The 20,299-nt window shown below is 43.7% G+C and overlaps 1 protein-coding gene across 1 annotated transcript; it reads right to left on the bottom strand.

Moving 5' to 3' along the window:
- Positions 1–2,552: 2,552 nt before the first annotated feature.
- IL17A (interleukin 17A) lies at positions 2,553–4,400 on the bottom strand. The gene is made up of 3 exons (XM_010583114.1): positions 4,373–4,400; positions 3,557–3,801; positions 2,553–2,813 (listed from the first exon to the last, which is right to left on the bottom strand). Exons 1-3 carry the CDS (start codon positions 4,397–4,399, stop codon positions 2,576–2,578), a joined length of 510 nt encoding a protein of 169 aa, XP_010581416.1. The 5' UTR covers position 4,400; the 3' UTR covers positions 2,553–2,575.
- Positions 4,401–20,299: the final 15,899 nt, after the last annotated feature.

The following is a 20,299-nucleotide window of genomic DNA, read 5'->3' as shown; positions in this document are numbered from 1 at the left end:
GGGGTCCTACTCTTCTCAGTCTCCTATCATGATCATTATTGACTGTAGTCATGAATGTTTTCCCAGAGAAACAAAGGCACTGATTAGGTGACCTCATGACAGAGCGCATCGATTTGGAATTACTCTGCACCTTTCCAAGTGGACGCAGCAATGCGAAGGAAGACCTCTTAGCTCAGTGTGCCAGGAGTCACAAGAGAACTTGCAGTAGGAAAGAAAGCGGTCCTCAGGCCAAATGGTTCCAGGCCATCATACTATTAAATGCTTCTACAGGAACATGTACAACACCCAAGCAACTTGCAGAGGTGAGCATGAAGTTGGCACGAGGCCAAGTAAATAAGAAAGGATTGTGTCCTAAGGCACAGATTTAACTGGGTTGGTAAATGGTCCAAGGGAAAATGATGGTTCTGGAAGGGAGACCGGAGTATCTTTGCAGCCCGTCAGCAGAAACTGTCAGCCTGTTGGTACTCCAGCTGCGTCATCTCTTGCTGAGCTGGTTCTCACTTTTTCCACATAGTAGCTCTCTCTCAACATTGCTAACTAGTCTCCATTACTCATGTGCCAACTCCAGCTAACGGCACATCACTACCAGGTAACAAAGGGTGGGACTTACTGTAACTTTAACTGTTAGAAGTTACTTGGGCTGCTGCTGCAGACGATTTGCCAAAGCTCCTTCTATAGCAAGTGGTAGGATGCTGAGAGATTATCTAATGGACAAGGCAGTCAGCTCTATTTCAATCTTCCTGGACTGATATCTATGTAACTCCTTGAAGACCTCAAAGGATGAGTGTTCCTCGATGGTTTTTCTTGGCAGTCTGTTCCCATGCTTAATATTCTTGGGACAGTCATCTAGGGTGAACTTCAGGACCTGCGGGAGACCTTAAGGACGAATAGCTGGAGATAAGGTAGGAAACAAGCTAAGTTAGGATCACATATACTGCTAGATACCTACGTATGGGCAAAGTTATATCAGCGGTGGAAGGTAACTGAAGGTGTGGACAGGAGTTCATTGTGGACAGGATTGCAGATACTGCGATCACTCAGAGTTAATTAATGTTTCCTTGGACCAGTGCATATCTGCTAGGTCAGGGGATGGTATGAAACCTGTGGCCACGCTGTGAGTTTAGGTCACAAGCTGACCCACATGATTTTGCCTGGAGTAGATTAGGGAGGGTTTAGGCTCACTGGCACAGCTGGAGGAAATAACCCCCAGCAGCAAAAGTTGGGATGATCACATCCCCAGTTAGCACAGCTGGATCTGGAGAAGATGCTTGCACCTGAGAGGACCTTGCCTCTCATTAGGGACTTGCATCTCTGACCTCTGCATCTCTAGAAATTCTGTATTTGCTGTTGCATTTGCCGATGGCATTTTGCCAGCGCCTGAGAAGGGTCACACCTCCCTGAGACAGCAGCAAACAAAACATCCACGTCTTCGCAAAGCAGCCTGCCTTTTGAAACACGGAACATTTTCATCTGAGCACTTTTAACCCAAGCATGCTTTAAACAACCCCACCTGCAGGGCTAGATGTCCACCTACGCAAGTCCCATCGCATCTGCGGTAGAAGTGCTGTGTCAGTGTGCTCTACATTTGAAGCACTAACTGCTGGCAGCGAACGTGTTGGAAGGACACGAGCACGGAGAAAATTACGATTGCAGTTAGCAATACGTAGTTAATTCCTTCAGTTACCCACCCGACTCACGCGCTTCTGCTCGTGTACCCGGGTGGGGACTCTGCGCCACAGAAAATGTGTTGAAATGGGTTGGGGTGAAATTCTAGATAGCGTCAGACCAAAGTTAAAACTCAGCAGTGGAAGCGCACTCGCCATTTTAGGGGAGGGAGTTTCATTCTCCCCAAAGAAGCATTCAAAGTGTTGCATTGGACCTATCTTTACAAATCCCTTTCCAATCAGATAATTAGCTGGATAACTGGCTAGTTACCCGCTGCTTTTTTTGCTAGTCTGTCTTTAATGTGAATCTATTGGATGTCACTAGGTAAATCATTTTCCTCCACGTATCTTAGTTTCTCTATCGGTAAAATGGTGTTAATGACACAAGCCCTAACTTTTTCATGGGCTTTACGTTCTACTGCAGCAGAACTAGATCTTTTTCAAGAGAATTTTAGGTTTTAGCATCATGCAAATCTCTCATAATTGAATTAAGTGATTTCTTGCCTTATTAAAAAGGCTTGTTTGGAAAGAAAGGAGAATACCACAGAGGAGTTTATTATTTTTTTATTGCACAAAGATAAATAAAGAGATACATTATTACTAACTTTCCCACCAGCATAAATAGAATTACATAAATAGAGATTTCAAAGTGTAAACTAAAGATGTGTAAAGAGTTCCCACTACTTTTCCATCTGGATTCTGAATTCACAGAGTTCAAGTTTTTTTGGGAAAACATATATTTTTTTTTTTTAACTGAGACTCTTAATTTTTCAACATATCCTGATAAATTCTAGATAATCATTATGGCTTGATTCAGTTTTGTGGAGACTGAATCAGGGCCCTTCATTTCAACGCTGTTAGGCAAGGAAGTTCTCCTTCATGGCTCCCTGCTCTTACACTATTGCATCCCTCTAAGCCTGGTGTTGGATCAAGGGGGTGACACACGTGCAGCCCACAGTGATTATTTTCTTCTCCAACCGATAGGATTGGTGGCAGCCCTTCTGCTCCCTCCGGAGAACAAGGATCTCCTGTTTGATAGGGACGGAGTTGAGGCTGTGGTCCAGCTGCCCATCCAAATTCACGCATCTGGAGTGGCGGCACTTGGCGTCAGAGATCAGTCGGGGGAAACGGTTGTGGTCCTCATCGATCCTGTAGGTTGACATGAAAGGAAGTATTTGAAATGGAAATGCTGCTGTATCTCCAGAGCTGTGATAGTCTGGATCACTATGGGCTCCCAGCTCGGGAACCTGTACCTCCTGGGATATTGCCTATGAAGGGTCAGTAGACCCTCCACTACTCTAGGTTTTTACGAAATAACGTGTAAGTAAGTAAATACTGCAGGTTTGTAAGTGTAAGAAAGACAAGCATGCCAGGACTGCATGCAACTGTGTTTGCAAAGAACTTGCTTCAAATAGGTACTGATTTTGAAAGACTGATTAGAATCTCTTCAAGCTTCCCAATATGTCAGACTGACTAACAGACCCAAAGACCTTCAGCTCCCCCCCCAAAACATGAAACGTTCTCAGAGCCTGATATGTTATTAAACCACCATTGAATTTGGTGCAATGTCAGCCTTCTGAGGTATTTTTTATGATGTCTTAGGTAAAGAATGCTTTTGAAGGTAAAGCTTGCCCCAATATACAAATAAATTAATTAAACTACAAAAGTAATTTGCATTGCCTTCTGTATGCTGGCCTAGACCATGTTTTTGCTCTGTACTCCTTTCTGTATTTGTTATCTTTCAAAGAGGATTATATGGACTGTGGATACCCACATATTTTCAAAATCTCTCAACAGTGAAGCACTGAAAATAAAGGTGTGGGCGTAGTCGCAGCATTATTCTTGACTACTGCAGCCAGTGTATTTCTAGACCATAGGGACAGAGATCATACCTGTAATCCCACGGAGCCAGAGAGCGGCTGTTGACACCAGGAGTCACTTTGATGTCCTGGTTCGTGTTGCTGATGCTTATGTTGACTCTCACAGTTTGAGGGAATTTTGAGTCTTTTGGGGTCAGGCATCCAGCATATGCTTGCTTCAAGAAGCTCTCCAGCTTGAGTCCAGGCTGTATCACCTTCCCGTAGGCAGAACTGCTGGCTGACAGCACGGCCAGCAGCATTAAGAGCAGTGATCTGAGCTGAAGACAATCGGTGCATTTAGGACACAACGCAGGTACAGCTGCTCTAACACAACATGCCTAACAACTCTTCTGCGCGGCTGGGAAATTCACCCACAATCAGGTAGTTAAGGCCTATACTGCAGGTTGGAGTAATTATGGAAAAATATTCCCTATATCACATCCACTCTTGCTTTCATTAACTAATTCTTACAGTGCTGACAGGTATGGCATACACTCAGTTGTAACTTGGTGATAAAAAAGTTTAAATTCTAGAAAATAATATAATACAGGAGATAGGAGAAAGGATATAACAACAAAAAGACACTCTAAGGTTGAGCTTTCAATGTATTTCTTGACTCAGAGTACGTTGCAGTAGCCCTCTTCACTAATATGCCCCGTACAGTCTCGTTGCTGCCCCATGCTGGTGCTATTCAGCAGTCTCCCATTTCAGTTATTTTCAATTACTAATGGTTTAAACAAGCATTTTAAAGGTGGATGTAGATCCCTATTCCTGACAGTCATCTACTAGAATTTAAATAAGTTCCTGTCAAATTGGAAGAAAAAAAAAACCTAGAAAGCAAGTTCTTACCAGAGAAGCACAAAGGATCGGAGACATCTTCCTTCCTTCTCTTACTGCAGCTGCTGCTTGAGCTGGGCTCTGTTGAACTAAAGGTGTTTGGGCACATTTGCTGCTGGACTTTTTATAAGGGCTTCTGTGCTGTCCTAGTTAATTTTGGGTAGGTGTTTTTTTCCCAACCTTAACTGTGGTTTCTGACCATAACTTAAATTAAAAAGTGTATGTGTATATATATTCCATTAACGCAGGTGGAAGACAGGATATGGGCTCACCCTTTCTTAGATCTGTAGATGATGTCATACTTTAGCCATGTCACTCAAGTAGTAACAAAACTCAATGATGATATTAGAAAACCACCAAAAAATTGACACGCACTGCAGTAAGAGGGTGCAAAATATGTGATTTTTAAATTGTGACTAGACTCATCATCTAGTCAAACATGAGTTGATGTGCTTCGCCGTCTTGACTTGGGATGCTGTAGGCATGAAAGTCACTAATGTCACTGGCACTGCCAGATTTGATCCATTTTTCCTAGGTCAGTCTGATGTCTTTTCATCCTGAATTGGGCAGATGTTGGACAGCTGGTCCCCGTCTAGTTGCTCTCCAATACTTGCCATGTGCTGTCACTTGTCTTGATGTCTCAGGAGCTAGGTTCCTTCTTAAACTCCTATTTTTTTCTCAGATTTCCTAGTCCGGATTAGGCTATTTTTATTCATGTCTACACCTCAGGTGTGATATGTCAGTTTTGATCAGAATGCTTTGTGATAGTGAGTTCCCAAATCCAGCCATTCTCCATCTGGGAAAAAAACCCCGTGAACATTGATTTTGAGCTTGCCAACTTTTCATTTCACCTCGGCTCTTGTGCTATGAGACAGGGCTTTGATCCTAAGGAAAGGGGTCTGGGAAGTGGGATGGATGTAGTTAAACCTTCAGTTCCTAAATTAGGGAGAGGACAGAGGGGTTCAAGAGAAACCTTGCGAACGCTGTGAGATGCGAAAGGACTCCTCTTGTAGGCAGGAAAACTGGAAGGAACTGCAGGCACCTCCTCCATGGTATATAGGTGGTAGCATGCTGCACTTGAAAATATTGGGAGCTAAAATACCTTGCATTGTGTAGCCCCAAGGCATTACGACTCCCTGTGTCCCAGCCCTGTGTCCTGGGTGACAGTGATCAGTGATCCCGTGGAGCTCCTAATCCCACCCTGCCCTCTCTCCATCCTTGTAAGACCAATATACTGCAGCTGTGACGTACCCTGCCATGTTAGTATTTCAACATGAAATATTAAAATCCACAGGTTCAAAGGCACCCACTCCATTTGACACGGTGACAGTCAGGATGCCTTTCCTGCATTCGGGGATATTCTTCTAGATCTTCAGTAAGATATTGTAAGGGGGTTGCAGATCTGGAGAGGTTGGGCTACTTCAAGGCTGTGCCCCCTTGTGACTTGGAGTCATTGTTGTTGCTCTAGCTGATAGTGGCTGCCTTGTTTTTTGATTTTTCTTAGGCAGATGTTGCAATGAGTCCTGAATGGTCATTAAAAGCTGTGGGCTTGACCCTGAAAGAGACCTTGCCTGCAAGGAGGGTTGTCTGCGTTCACTCCCCTCATCTCTTTCAGGGATTTAAATGACTAGCTCTCTAGTAAGTCACTGGGATTTATGGTATGCTCTGGGTGCTTCTGTGGCATAATTCAATATCCTTTGCTGAGAGCTCAGAGCTCTACAGTTACCCCAGCCAGCAGCAAAGTAGGCAGTCAAGATTTTGAATAAAGCAGATATGGGCCAGAAACTAGAAACTTGGTGCCTCTCCCGGGCAAAAATCCCAACCTCTAGCCTACAGCATCTTCTTCCCCCTGGCAAATACTTCATGGCATAGTTAATTAGGATAACTCAACATCTCCCAAGGAAAGACTCTCCACCCAGAGTGCTACAAAACCTGGCACACAGAGATGGGTCAGCTTAAATCTCTCAGGCTGCAGCTTCCCAGGTAATGATGCTGATCGTAACGAACTGTGAGATATAATAAACCAGTTACGGCCAGCTTCTCTGGTGAGGTCCCTGGAGAGTACACAAGGATGGACAGGCACAAGGGTGTTGATGCTGCTCATAGGCTGAATTTCAGAGAGATTCTTGACAAAGAGTCTTACCTCTTAGAAAGGAGGAGGTGAACATTGAGTCTATCCTTCTCTAACATTTCTTTCTTAGGAAATGAGTCTCGTCACTTTTCTCTGACTGCGTTACAAGTAGCTAGGACGTGCACCACGAAGTGTAACAGCCTTGGTCTGCTGATGCATACCTCTTCTCAGATCTAATTCTGGTGATGTTTTCAGATGAAAATGATGCAAATAAGGTGTGTTTTTTACATTCGCTTATTATTTACTTGTAAACCTAAATTTTACTCACCTTGTGTCATCCAAAAGAGGATGTAAATAAGGGTAGAATTTAGTTTGCAGTTTCTGGGATAGCTATGACCTATATCAGCTTGTTTAAAAGATGCTGATTCTTGAAAAGTTAAATATATAATTCAGTTTCCCTCTTCAAGTTAGAGATGCATAGGTTAAAGGAAATGGTTCCTTCATTAGGGGTTTTCTCTAATGCCATTTACTGAAATATCCATTCAAAGTGGGTCAGTTAAATTTCCAATTTTAGAAGCAAAAAAGATTTCAAAAACCTACAAGGTAGCAGAAGGTCAGATTCAACCAGCCTGACCCTAAATCCAGGCTCATCTACTCTAAATGTGTCAGTGGTTTGGGTTGCCTCAGTACTTGAAAGGTGAAGAGTTAAGCATTCAAACACGGCTAACGTAGCGCAACATTGCAATGGTGAAAAAAAACTTTCCATGGTTTATTTTGAGCCATGAACGCATTTGCTTGCAATTGTCATAGGCAAAATGAGAGGGTCTCAGGAGAAAATACACCTCTTGAAATGCAAATGAAATTCTCACATTTCTGGTTCCAAGATTCTTCCAAGTTCCAAATAATTATTTTCCAATTCTTCCTGGTCTGAAGTGAAAACAAAAATTGAACATGACTTTTCCTGTGAGATTAGAATTTACCCCATGGGATTTGTTTTATTCTGACACTTAGCTCTCTCTTAGCTAGAGATCTGAAAACTGGGATACTAACAAAAGCTTACTGAAACAAAAAAAATTAAAGATTATCTAAAGCCTTTTGAAGTCAAACCTAGCCTTTCTCTTGGCTCTGGTGAAAGCTTTCTTGAGATTAAGTTGCTACTTAATTACTTTACCTAGCTGAGATCCTTCAGGCGCCCAGATCTGAGTGTGTCAGCCTTAATGACACTTTCTCTCTTCAAAGTCACAGTGTCAGTCAGTGCCAGAGCTCTGGCGTCCTGACTGAGCCTGCTGTAAATTAAAAGAGAAATGGCAGAGATTTCCAAATACATTTTTTTTTTCATTCACTATCAGTTAAGTTTATGCTACTTCTGGAAAATAAGAAGCTTTTCTATTTACATAAAGGAAGATATTTACCTATTTTTCCTTGTTGGAGAGAATGCATTTTCTTCCTCTCGAGTACATATTCTTACAAATCTCTATAAATAAAGCAACACTTTTCCTCCTACATACAAGCATTGCATGACCCACTGTGCATTGTGGACGTAATCTCCAGGAGATCAGTGATCAGACTGAGCCTGAGGCCCGTGGTTATCTGAGAGAAACTCAGAACTTGACAGGGCAAGGGTCTGAGCACCCTGATTAAACATTGAAGTTTAATTTTAGTTTAGTTTAATTTAATCCTGCTCTGATGGGTGGATCACAGACATCCAGAGATCCCCTCCAAAATGGTTTAAATCACTGCACCGATCTCCTACTCCTAGATCTTTGTACAGGAGATATGACAGAAAAGTAAAGTAACTTTTTTCCTTTATTAAACATCTCTACTTCTCCTCCCCAGCAGCTGCAGTAGAAATTACCATGTTCTACAGCATGCCTAAATTTTCCAAACACAGCTAAATCGATATCATAGCTATCCATCAGCTGTGGTTGCTGTCAGTGGTTGACACATCTGTTGCATGACTAATATCTAATAGATACTCAGTAACCGGGGAGTCAGCAGAAAGGAGGTAGACCACTCAATTTTTTTTTTTTTTTTGATTGCTGTTTGGAGGGATGTGGGAAAAAGAGGGCTTCCAGCTATGGGAGTTGGACTTAATGAGATGCAGGAATTTTATGCCTGCTCTGGGGTAGTTAATAGATGATTAATACGTAACTGTAATGTAGTCTGGGTGAGCGGAGAGTTGCTTTGTGCTGCCAGGAGGTGGATGCAGGATATGTCAGCTCAGATTACAGCTGGACCCCGATCAGCAGCAGTGTCACTACTTGTGTTATTGTAGTGCCCAAGGGTTAGCACCTAACACCTAGTGGAAGGGACAATATCTCCCGGCTAACACGAGGTACTTGCTGCGTGGAAAGGAAAGTTTGAGAAATGCAAGGACTGGCTGATGAGAGGGGATCTAGGCTGAAACCAGATGACCAGAGGCGGTAAAGGTCTCCCTTGAGCACCAGTGATTTAATGTATCTCCTCATTTATTTGTTTTTGTGGTTATGAATGATGTTAATGACCAAATAGTTTTGTTATCAATTAAAGATCTCTCTGTCAATGCTTTATTTTCATGGCTTCAAAGGCATCCTGTGGCAATACATTTCACAACCATTTATAAACTGTGCAAGAAGAAACCCTTTATGGATAAAATTGGCTCGTATTCAAGCTGGTAGAATGGTTTATACAAACATTTAACTCATTCTGAAATTGTCTGTTTGCTGTGTTATCTGCTCGCATCCTGTGTCTCGCCCACACCTTGGCCCCAGCGAATGCAGGAAGCAGGGGGAGAAGGACTTGGGGTCCCTCCTGCTGCCCCACACCCGCAGCACTTTCCAAATGAAATTTCCACCCGAAATTTCACTTGCTGCAGGTTGAGACCTTTATTCCCCATACGCAGTGGGTACAGGGACAAGTTGTTCCTGTCCCCCTTCCCTCTTGGGTCATGCTTTCAGGACCTTTGCACATTTATTTTATTTTTTTTTTTTCCCTTGCTCTGCTTGGGACGATCTCCACTTGACACGTCTATCCCTTACGGAGTGATGCTCCAAGCTCAAGACAAATCATCTGCAGAGTGATTCAATGTCCCGATGCTCACAGACCCCCTGAAGGGCAGGGAACTGGAACGTGGCACCTCTTCACAATCACAGCACCCAGAAACTCTCCTGTTTGCACAAATCTGGTGTCAGATTTCCAGGCAGTCTGTGTCCTACCTTTTGGAAAATATTTATTCTTCCTTTTTGGGACCTTTGTAATTAAAATTTATCTGAAATTAAGTAAATTCTGAAGGTTGCCAGGAAGTCCTTGGTGTATTTGTCCTCATCTCAAAACCAGTTGCCAGATGCAGATTTGTCAGCCTCTTTCACGTCCAATTACACATACTTTTTCTGCAGTAAATTAGGAGTAGCTGCACTGGAGTGCTCAGAGTTGCCAAAACTGAAAATCTGTGGCAAACAGGGAGAAAAACATGTCACAGACTTGTCTGGAGAACATCTGCGAGTCAGTTCTTTGCACTATCCATTGGGGGAAAGAAAAAAAAAAAAGATAAATTCTCCTTGTGTAGTTTTATCAGTTCCAGCTGTTAAAATTTGCAAATACAAGTCTCTCATACACAGGCACAGCTTGTGATTTTATATTTGTGTTATCACCCCTGACTTCAACAGGACAACAAAACGAGAAATGCAGCAGTGCCCAAGGTTATCTGTACAGTTGTGTATACTCTCCTGGCTGATGCAAGAAAGGAGAGATACCAAAATACTGGATGCTGAAATTCCTCACTTCATGCTCTCAAATGCCTCATGAGGATGAAATTTAGCCCTGTAGCTTCGTCCCCAGTGTGATGAAGCTTACTTCTTTGGGAAGGCTTACAGAAACCACAGTACAAACGAGAATCTGACCCCAAAATCTTCGACGGTATCTGGACGGGAACCGAAGCGGAGGGAAGATGAAGCAGCATCATTAAATAGGAGCAGTTTCCCTCCAATCTCAGCTCTCATCTGCAAGAGGCACTCCCTGCAGCCCTGGGCTGGGGTGATGCCCACGAGATTTGGGATCTGCCTCCTGGAGCTGCTGGGCAGAGGGGAAGCAGTCCTGCCCGTGCAGGGTAGCACGCAGCGCCCGTAAAACCGGCTCGTGGTTTCGGTAGTGGTGCAAAGTGACGTTGTAGGAAAGGGACTCACGTGGAGCACTGAAATGTCGGTGCTAAGTGACAAAACGCCAGCCCTTAGCCCGCAGCTGTTGCTCCACTGGCCACCAAATTTGGTGGCCATTTGGTGGCTGTTGCTCCAAATGGCCACCAGCTTGTGCTCCACTGCCCACTGCTTTCAAACCAAATTAGGTTCAGAAAATCAGTTTTGTCACTGATGCTCTCACTGTACCTATCTCCCAGGGCTTATACTCAAGGCTGCCAGGCAGGTTTCATAAGGCAGGCTGCAGAAATAAAGCCATTTCCACTGTGGCCATTTGCCCACTGCCGGGTAAAATCTGAAAAACTCGGTCATTCATGATCTCTTTTTAAAAAGTCAAGCTCCATTTTTTTTTTTCTCACAGAGAAATGACTCCTGGCCACAACATTTTCTGTGAAAGAAAGTGTCAGATTCAAAAGTATTTGAGAATAAGTGACTCAGAGTGGTTTTGATGAGAGTTGCAAATGCGCAATGGGCATTCTAATTTTCAAGCCCTTTCACCTAGCTGGGGTTTGAGTTGACTCTTTTTTTTTTTTTTTTTTAAAATAAGAAATGGAAATTCATCATTTTTCAAAACATGCAAATTATGACTGCAGTGAAATGCAGTTTCCAGAACTATCCCAGGCAGAGATTTCAGAGAATAACCACTGCTGAAGGTCTCCTCCTCTGAGACGTGTGGTCTCGCAGCGGTGGGGTGGGGGCAATGGGTGGATGACAGAAGCCCACTGTCCTATATTAACCTAATGATGCCGCTTAACCAGACCCGGTCCTTTCTGTGCTGATGCCATGGCTACAAGGACAAAACGAATAGGTGTATGCCAGGAGAGCTCTTGAGTAATTTCTCTGTCAAAATGGACCATCCCTGCTGCTTTTAACAGCTCTTTCTCTCTGGGTGAACTGACTGTCCTGAGCCCAACTAGGGCTAGAAAAAGGAATTGTGGTCCTGCCTGTATTTCAACCAATGTGCAATCCTGCATGATCATTTATTCCTTCTGTAACAGCTTCTCCATCAACGCTGGAGGCCATCATCCGTTCTCCGGTGCTCGTTTGCAGACCTTACTCTTAATTTTCCACTGCAAAGGGTGGGCAAGGAATGATAGCCAACAAGTTAGCCCCCAAATGGATACAGGGATGAGAAGGGCCAGTATCAAAGCTCAGCAAACTGTAAGGCTCAGGGGCTTTTCTTTCTTCAGTCCCCCTTGAGCCCAAAGTAGATGGGACCACAAGAACTTTCATCGTCCCAGACCAGGAGAAAGAAGCAAAGGTCTGTGGGAACGAAGATTCTGTGGTTCCTAGGATATAACCAATGGCCAGGTCACCACATCCTTGGTGACTGAGGACGTTTTTGTGATGATAGGAGCACTACAGTTTACTCTCTGACTTAGGGAGCATGAGATTACACCATCAACCTTGTCAGTGCAGTCCAGTTCCTTAGAGGACACCACCCACAGCCCCAAATCCACTGACCATCTGTGTCTCGTGCTCCCGCCCGCTGCAGGACATGTACATGTCACAGGATCCCTCAGTGGCTGTAGCACACATCATGTGAAAGAGTCAGGTCTTTGATGCTTGTGATGCTTTTAATGTTTCTGTGGCCAAACTCTCTCACATCCAGTAAGGAAGCAGTGGGCTTTAAGAAAACATTATCTATACCACATCAACATGAGAAGATACGGGCAAAATCTTAACTGACTCTAGTTCATCCAAGACAAAACCATGGCAGATAGTCGCAAAGAGCAAATTAGGATGTGAATTATTTGCCTTGCAAAAGACTTGATCAGATAACTTACTTGTTCCATCAGATAGATAATTTCTTTGCAAATGATAATTCAAGTAGCTCCGCCAGAGTGGAGTTTTATTTGTAGCTGCAACTCATAAGCCTGCCAGCCAAGAAGCTGTGTGGCCACAGTTCTCACGAATGTTGTTTATAAACCCTCCTTGTTGCCAATGGGCCAGTCTAATTTGGTAGAAGAGGTTATGAAGCAGCGTACAGAGGTCCCACATGGATCAAGGAGGGATTACAATAACCATATTTTGGTCTTTCCTTCCCTGTCGCTCCTCTGGGAATTAAGAAATGTCTGTTTTCTCCACCACAGAAGCTTTGGGAAGTGGTGGTGGATTATAGGCAATGGTGGAAATGTTTGGGCAGGGTGGCACATGAGGACCTCTCATGGGACACCGTGAAGTCACAGTGGAGTAGCTGCTCCCTTGTGATTCCAGGTAGGGGTACCCAAAATATAAAGGTGTTTCTTTGCATTTTCATTCCAGTGTTTCCAACCGCTTTTTCCCATATGTGCCCAGAACCTAGACATTTATACAGAGTCTGTTCTCCATCTCAAAAGCAACAGAAGCATTCTGGTTTGAAACCAATTTTCAAGAGAATTGCATCATTTTCAGTTTTGAACTGCTGTTCTTTTAAAGATGGATTGAGTTCTCTTTGTTAAAAGTGCTTAAGAGCTTAAGGGAAATCGGATTCAATATTTAATAAAATACATCTGCAATCAACCAAGTGAGAATTGTGGGTTTAGTCTATGGAGACAAATAAGTAATCAGGACCACAAACTGAACTAAAGAAGCTGATATATAAAAAGTTTGAATAACTAATACCAAACTAGAATCTAAACACACTTTTCAGTTCATAAACATCATGAGTCTGTGTATGATTTTTACTTTCCATTTATAAGCTGCAATAGCAGGTTTGGTTGCACAGGCTGGTTGTGTATTTATTTGGACACTATTGCTTGGCAAAGAATTAAAATATCAGGTTTATCCATCTGTAACTATACCACAAGTAGAAAAAAATAAGGAAATTATCATCCATGGACTAAAGAGGTTATTCACATAATTATGACCACATGATTATCATGGTAACAGTCCAGAAACCATCATCTTCACGTTCAATCTTCACTTCAGAAGATCTGCACCCTTTTAAAGGTACCAATACTTGAAATTAAGTCTCTCTAGATACACCAAACCTTGAAATAAGATACACACACTCAGGAACAGAGGAAGCCATTGCATTAGAGGGAGCAAGTCAAGTGAGGTAGGAGCAATGAGCTTGTGGAGGAGAGAAAATAAAAGTTATGGATGATTAAAGGTTGATTTTCTGATTGCTCTTCACATTACCTGTATAAGCCACACTGTGCTGAGCAGTGGGAAGGTTGTTTAAATGGACAGGATTTGCACGCATGACTGTAAGAAAACTCTGATTTCCCTGAAGTAATCAGTTAAGGATTTGCTAAAAGCTCTTCCAAAATAGAAGCTGAATTTACTCTCCTTTGTTTCATCTCTCCTTTTGTTTTTGTTACTGTGAAGATAGAAATATTAAAATGAAATGTGCCTACACTTCTAGCCAAGGAGAGAAACCCTCTGGCTGCTTTCTACCAGCTTGCAAAGCCTATAAAAAACCTTCGGCACATCCCTGGAGAGACACATCCCCACGGCCTTCACCTCTGCTGCCTCCCCTGATGCTCAAGGGGTTCCTCTGGGCTGGCTCAGAGATGGGATTTAGCTCTTCGAGCAGCAGTGTGGGGGGGGCCAGATATCACAAGACTTTTGTGGTGCACAAGAGTTGATGACTGATAAGCAACTTACTCAAGACAAGCGGAAGGAGACAAGCAGGCAAAGTACCCAAATGTCTCATCATCCCAGTCTGAAGTTTGTTTGCAAAGGATTCAAGCAGAGTTTTACCATATAAAGTTGCATCAGGCAAAGTAAAATGTTAATCAGATGGTGGTGTGATTGCTTGTCTGTCTTATGTTCTTTCATTCTTTTTAGCGAAGGAGGGATTGGCAGAGGCTTTCTGCATGTGCACAAGTGACATTTTTTTTCCCTCTGGGGAGAGAAAAGGATGGTTTAAACTGGATTAAATGGTCTCATGCCCTGGCAGAACCTGGACATGGCTGGTGGAGGAGCAGATAATTGGTAGTTGGTCAAGAGGTGGGTTGTGGTCCTTCTCCTCATGAGACAATTATGAGGAGAAAGGGGAGAACGGTGATGCTCTTCCCCTTGGAAAGCAAGCACCAACAGTGGTCCTCCTTGGAAACGATGCTCAAAAGCTTTTGTGTGATAAGTGCCTGGTTTTGAAAGACTGAGATAATGAAGTAGATTACATCAAGCTTACAGAAGTCTTCTATTTTGAATTTTTCAGTGTGACTATATAGACACACATACACACACACACATATATATATGTATATATTTCCTCTGAAAAAAATAGCTTTTTGGGATGATACCACACTTCCTGAAAACTGACAGTTGCGACAATTAATGACCAATAAAATTGCATTTTATATTTTACATCCATAAATAATTTGCAGAATATTCTCAAGGTGGATTTGCACCATGTTTTCATTTATTGTGAACAGGTAGTTTGCTTAATGCAGAATTGCTGAAGGCTGTTTCTAAAGTGGTTTGGACTTTAAAGTGTCAGCAGTAAACAAAAATTGGGTCAATTTTGTACTTTCTGAAGACCAAGGAACTTGGTAATTTCCAAGAATTATTTCTTTCCTGAATTTACTCATCGTTGCTCCTTGTTATCTCATAATTGTTTGGCTAATAAAATGCAAACAAAGAGTATGTCTTTTCACTTAAATCAGTGGAAAAAATCACGTTAGCAGTGATGAAGCAAAATGAGACTTGCTGACAGTCAAATCATACGTATGACATATGTGTGAAAATTCTGCTGTCTACAGTTCCCTTCATTCCTGCTGTGCCAGGACTAAGTACGATGGATGCTCTTGTCTTACAGAGCTCGGCAGAGAAAGGAATGAGTTATTGTCTTGCCATGCTTACTCCATGGCAGGCAAAGCCGAACCACATTCAGTTCAATGTTCACTGTTATTTCTTGCTTTCCAAAACCTTTCTTGGGGGACCAAAATGACTCCCAAATTCACTGGAAAGCAAAACAAAGCAAAACATCTTTCTTTCTTTTTATAAGATAATTTAATATGGAAAGAAACTGGATTTTTAATCCTTAGTGAAGTAAGACATTTTGTTCCAGATCATCATAAAATAAAATTAATAGCTTGGAGTATTCAGAAAGACATTTCCTTTTAATAGTTGTTGGTATTTTTAATTAGTTTTGATTTATGGCAGTGGTGAGAAATCTCTTGGTGGAAGCTTTGGGTTTATTAACTGCTGAAATGCAGGAGGAACACAAGTATGGGAAGGATATCCTTTGCCCAGTTACTCTAATGCAAGGGATGCTTACCAAGAGGGAACATCACATCAAGAAGCTAAATCCTAATTTTGTTCTTGTTTTACACATTTTGTTTTTCCTCACGTTGTTGAGCAAGCAGACATATATACTCATTCCCTGCTCGTATTTTTGACAGGATTTTTCTGAGGTACTTGGCAGGACAGTTGACTAAAATCTCTTTTCCTTTTAAAGTTGTGGGACTATTTCCACTTATGTGCTGGTTCTCCTGGACTTTTTTTTTTGTTGGTTTGGGGGTTGGGTTTTTTTTGTTTGGCTGTTTTGTTTGTTTGTTTTGGTTTTGTTTTTAATATGTCTGCTTTTCCCCTTCAGAAAAAAAACCCTTAAAAGTAATAACCCATTTTTTTTTTTCATGTAAATCTCAAGAAAACCAAAACTACTTCTGAAATTTTTTACATTCAAAATCTTCAGGGTGTTGGGAGAATGCCATTATGTACATAATACAACCAATTAAATGATTAAAGAGAAAACAAACAAGCAAGAAAATCTTAACAACTCTGAAAGGTTAAACTGGAAAACAAAAAGGTATCCACACACCAAAAAAAAAAAAAAGAAGAAGAAAGAAAATTACAATATTTGAGGGGGAGGGCAGCACTGGCTGGCAATACTGTACTTTGGTGATACTGTGTGTTTCAGAGGAGGGATGTGAGATGCCTGGAAACACTGTTTGGTTTGGGTGAACTGTGTATGACAGGAGTCACCGGTTGTTACTATCTCAATTTTTGGTTGCTTGGGAAGCCTGCAAGCACTTATCTTATTTCAGGCATCTGTTTAAAAGGGACTTCAGCACAAATCTCTTTGTAAAACGGGATTGGATTTAAGCATGTGTTGCACTCGCTCCAGAGACAAGCAAGACCTGCTGGGATGACTTTTCCAGCCTTGCTTTCGGCTGCATGTTTTGCTTGTCAGCAAAATCAACATGAAAAAGGGTTCAGAGGATGTTCCCTAAAAATGGTTTATTGCTGCTTTTCACATGCCTGGGAAACCTGAGTGAAGGTGTAGGGGAGCGAAAATACTCTCCTTGCTTGGGAACAGTTCCGTACAGAGGTCTCACAAGAAGAATCAAGAGACAGGAGCTGCAAAGGTACAAGATTAGGCTTCCCCCTCCATCCACAGGGAACGGAGTCACCGAGCAGTGGGGAGCCCATCTCCGATGCCTGTGTCTTCTGTAGCCTTGCAGGAACTGCTCAGCTCCAGGAAAGGAGGTCAGATGAGAGGAGGTCATATTTTCAACGCTGAAGGAAGCTCTGGCCGAAAGCCCTTCTGCAGGAACTTCAGAGGCGCGCAGCAGATTTTGGGAGGAAGAGGCTGAGCAGAGATGGGCTCAGCCTGAAGATGCCTCATCCCTGAACACGAGGAGGTTTCCAGCACCCAGCAGGCTGCAGTGGGTGCTCCTAGAGGAACCGCATCAAGGGCTCCGGCCAACTGTCTTCACCCCAACACCCTAAGGGACTGAGCTCACCATAGCACTGACCTCGCAGTGCCTCTGAGCAAGGATCAGGCTGTACCTGCAAGGAAGGGCAGCTCCAGGACTGGGAAAAAATCCTGCCCCCCCCCCAGGTTAATCCCAACCCAACTCTTGTTGGTGTAAGGGAGGTCAAGCACGGGCAGATGCAATGTAGGGATGTGCTGGGACATGCCATGCCATGTCCAGAGGTAGCACTGGGCTGGTGATGGCATTATGGGGGGATGTGTTCAAACCCATGCCATGGCACACAAAAGAGTCTCAGCCAAGGGAAATTTAGTTAATTTATTATCAAAAAATATGCCCTCTCCCCCAACAAACTTTTAATTACTCACTTGGGTGTTAAGAAATAAAAAAGGAAAACTATTAAGCAGACACTTAGGGAAAAACCTTCCTCCCCTTCCTGCAGGCTCAGCTTCAGCCCAACACCTCTCCTCCCCCTTCCTCATCTCCAGTCCCCTTGTTGTCACCATACACTGTGCTCAGTCCTCCAAGTCCCTTTGGTGAGTCCTTCAGGGGACCCTGCCCCAGCGTGGATCACCCATGGGTGCAGTCCCGCAGAGGTACCTACTCTGCCACAGAGTGCCTGTGGGTCAAGATGGATTGACCAAGCTCCTACACATTACCTTGGTCACCCCAGTCAGATGTCTGCAGAAGCCTTGCTGGCCCAACAGGCCCTGGGTAAGAGGGGACTGGGTGACCATGGGGAGCCCCGAAGCATCCTGCACTTGTTTCTTTCCTTAAGGATTTTGTCCCCTGCTGGTGTTTTCTCTGTTGAAGCCTGAGTTGCTGCTGAGCACTCGGCCCCAGTCTGTTGTGTCTCCTTTCCCACCCATCCAACACAGCTCTGCCCCAAGAATGGGTCTGCAGCCTCCGCAGACTGGTGCTGGTCCTGGAGAGCTGAACACCAGGGAAGGGTTTACAGATAAGGACATGCTCCTGGATAACCCCAAAAGCCAACTCCTTGCATGGCAAGAGGGTTTTAGGGTGCAACGGGTGCTGGCTGAACATAAGCTGTTGTGTCCCTACCATGTCCCTGCTTTGCAGTCGCTGCCGGTGCTGTAGGACTTGCTCCTTGTTGGTGCCTAAGGGATGCCCTGGGTCTTCCATGAAGGACTTGGTCCATGACTGGTGTCTGCTGGAAGTGTCAGAGCAGAGCAAAGCTAACCATCACAGCTGCCTGCCCACCACCGCTGCCACAGCATGGCTGGCTCAGCAAGAGACTGGGAGAGACCCATCACCTCCTCTTCATCAGCCACCTGGGAGACGGGTTAGTAACCCGGCCTCCTCCTGGGAAGCAGTTTGAATGCAGTGATGTGGTGGTGGTGGCTGAGTGTGGACATGGCCAGATAGGTCCAGCAGGTCTCAGGGACAGAGAATGGACCCTGACACAAGTTGTTTCTCTAGCAGAAATACATCTTCTACATACTGTGCTGGAACTGTTGGATCTTCTGTTAGGGCTGGGTTTTATTTTGGATGGGACCGCATTTCCAGACAACATTTCCTGCCATGAAAAATATAGCCTGAGAAGTTGAGGACTGCATGTCCTAATGCTTGCTTTGCCCACTGTGTTAGGAGGCTCTGGGTATCTACTGCATAACCCGATGCCGTACCCTGCAGGTAGACCTTGCATAGATGTGGTGTTACTGCAGGGCAGTGCTGAGGCTGAGCAAACCCACACTGCAAATTTTTCAAGGGATTTAGGACCGTGAAATGTGGTATCTTTGCCTGTGCAGTGGTTAAGAGCTGTCAGTGATGACACAGCCCTTGTTCATGATTAATTGTGTATCTGGCATGAGAGGGAAACCTGGGTGTCTCGGAACAATTTGTCTTTTGACCTGAATTTATTAAACCTTTTAGATTCAGTAGTGCCAGCAAACCCATACAATGTGCATACTCCTTCTTGCCTCTCAGAACTGCCCCCCGACATGTGATGGGGACTGAAAACTGGTGTCCTTTGCTCTGTCTGTCACACACGTGTGATCCTGGCCAGACTGTCCCCCCCGCGCACTGTCACCCCTGTGTGTGTGGGTCTCCCAAAGGATGTTGGCCATGGAGACCTGGCAGAAATGAAGTTGTGCCCCACTGCATCCCCATGGGGAATACGCAGGGACTGGGAAGATGTGGTACTCCATGGATCATTGCTGTCCTGTAGCAGAGACACTAGCTGCTTGGGACAGACAGATGCCAGTCCTTATTCTGTATAGGTTGCATCCATGCTCCCTCCTCCCCATCCATCCAGCAAAAAATAAAGGCATCAGGGATGATGAACATAATGAACTTATGCTGATATGTGTTTGTTAATTTCTTTATTGATAGCTTTGCATTTTTTTTTTTTGGTGTGGTGAAGATGGGGAACCACTTGCTGGGTTGGATGTCTAAAGTCAGACATCTAAATTCATTGCCTGGCTCAGAGAACAGGTCGGGCCCTGCCAGCAAAGCCATTTTCAAGTTATTTGGCTGTTTTCTTCATTTGTTTCAGTATGGTGTGAATGGGAATATTCAGAAGACACACAAAGATGTGAAGTGCGTGTTGTGGGCTAAGTGGCTATGGGAAAACTGATGGGTTGTTTCCTGTGGTTCACAAACCTTTGCCCTGTAGATTATGGTTGTTTATAGCTCCTTTTTACATTAAATAAATAAGAAAAGACATGTGGACACAGTGTGCTTTCAAGGATAAGTTCTTTACCCTTGTTCTTTATGATTTTTTTTTAAAATTACTTGGACTGGCAGTGCTCAGCAAAAAGGGGTGTGTGGATGCATGTTTGGTAGGGGAAGGGAAATAAAGAGGGTTGTATGTTAGGGCCCTGCTGATCCACATTGACTTAGAAACCTGCTGAATGTTGCAGAGCCAGCAAGCCCTGTATGTGGCATTTTGGGCCTGTGGTAATGCTGGAGCTGACATGCATATGTGCCCTTGCAGGGGCAAGCGCCCTTGCGGTGATGCTTATTAAAACCAAAAACCTATCCCAAACCTTTCCAGGTGGCTTATCCCCAGGTGCACCTCTGGAGATGTTCG

This window comes from Haliaeetus leucocephalus, unplaced genomic scaffold (assembly GCF_000737465.1).
Source record: "Haliaeetus leucocephalus isolate CR32 unplaced genomic scaffold, Haliaeetus_leucocephalus-4.0 Scaffold871, whole genome shotgun sequence".
Classification (NCBI taxonomy): Eukaryota; Metazoa; Chordata; class Aves; order Accipitriformes; family Accipitridae; genus Haliaeetus; species Haliaeetus leucocephalus.
The sequence above is the reverse complement of the archived record's forward strand: the minus strand, read 5'-3'. Positions and strand labels throughout refer to the sequence as shown.

What these genes read in the sequence shown, in the direction of transcription:
- IL17A (XM_010583114.1), bottom strand. Translation starts at nt 4,399, where the DNA reads ATGTCTCCGATCCTTTGTGCTTCTCTG. An exon ending in CGATCCTTTGTGCTTCTCTG is followed by an intron (nt 3,802 to 4,372) that starts GTAAGAACTTGC and finishes GATTGTCTTCAG; the next exon opens with CTCAGATCACTGCTCTTAAT. An exon ending in CTGGCTCCGTGGGATTACAG is followed by an intron (nt 2,814 to 3,556) that starts GTATGATCTCTG and finishes GTCAACCTACAG; the next exon opens with GATCGATGAGGACCACAACC.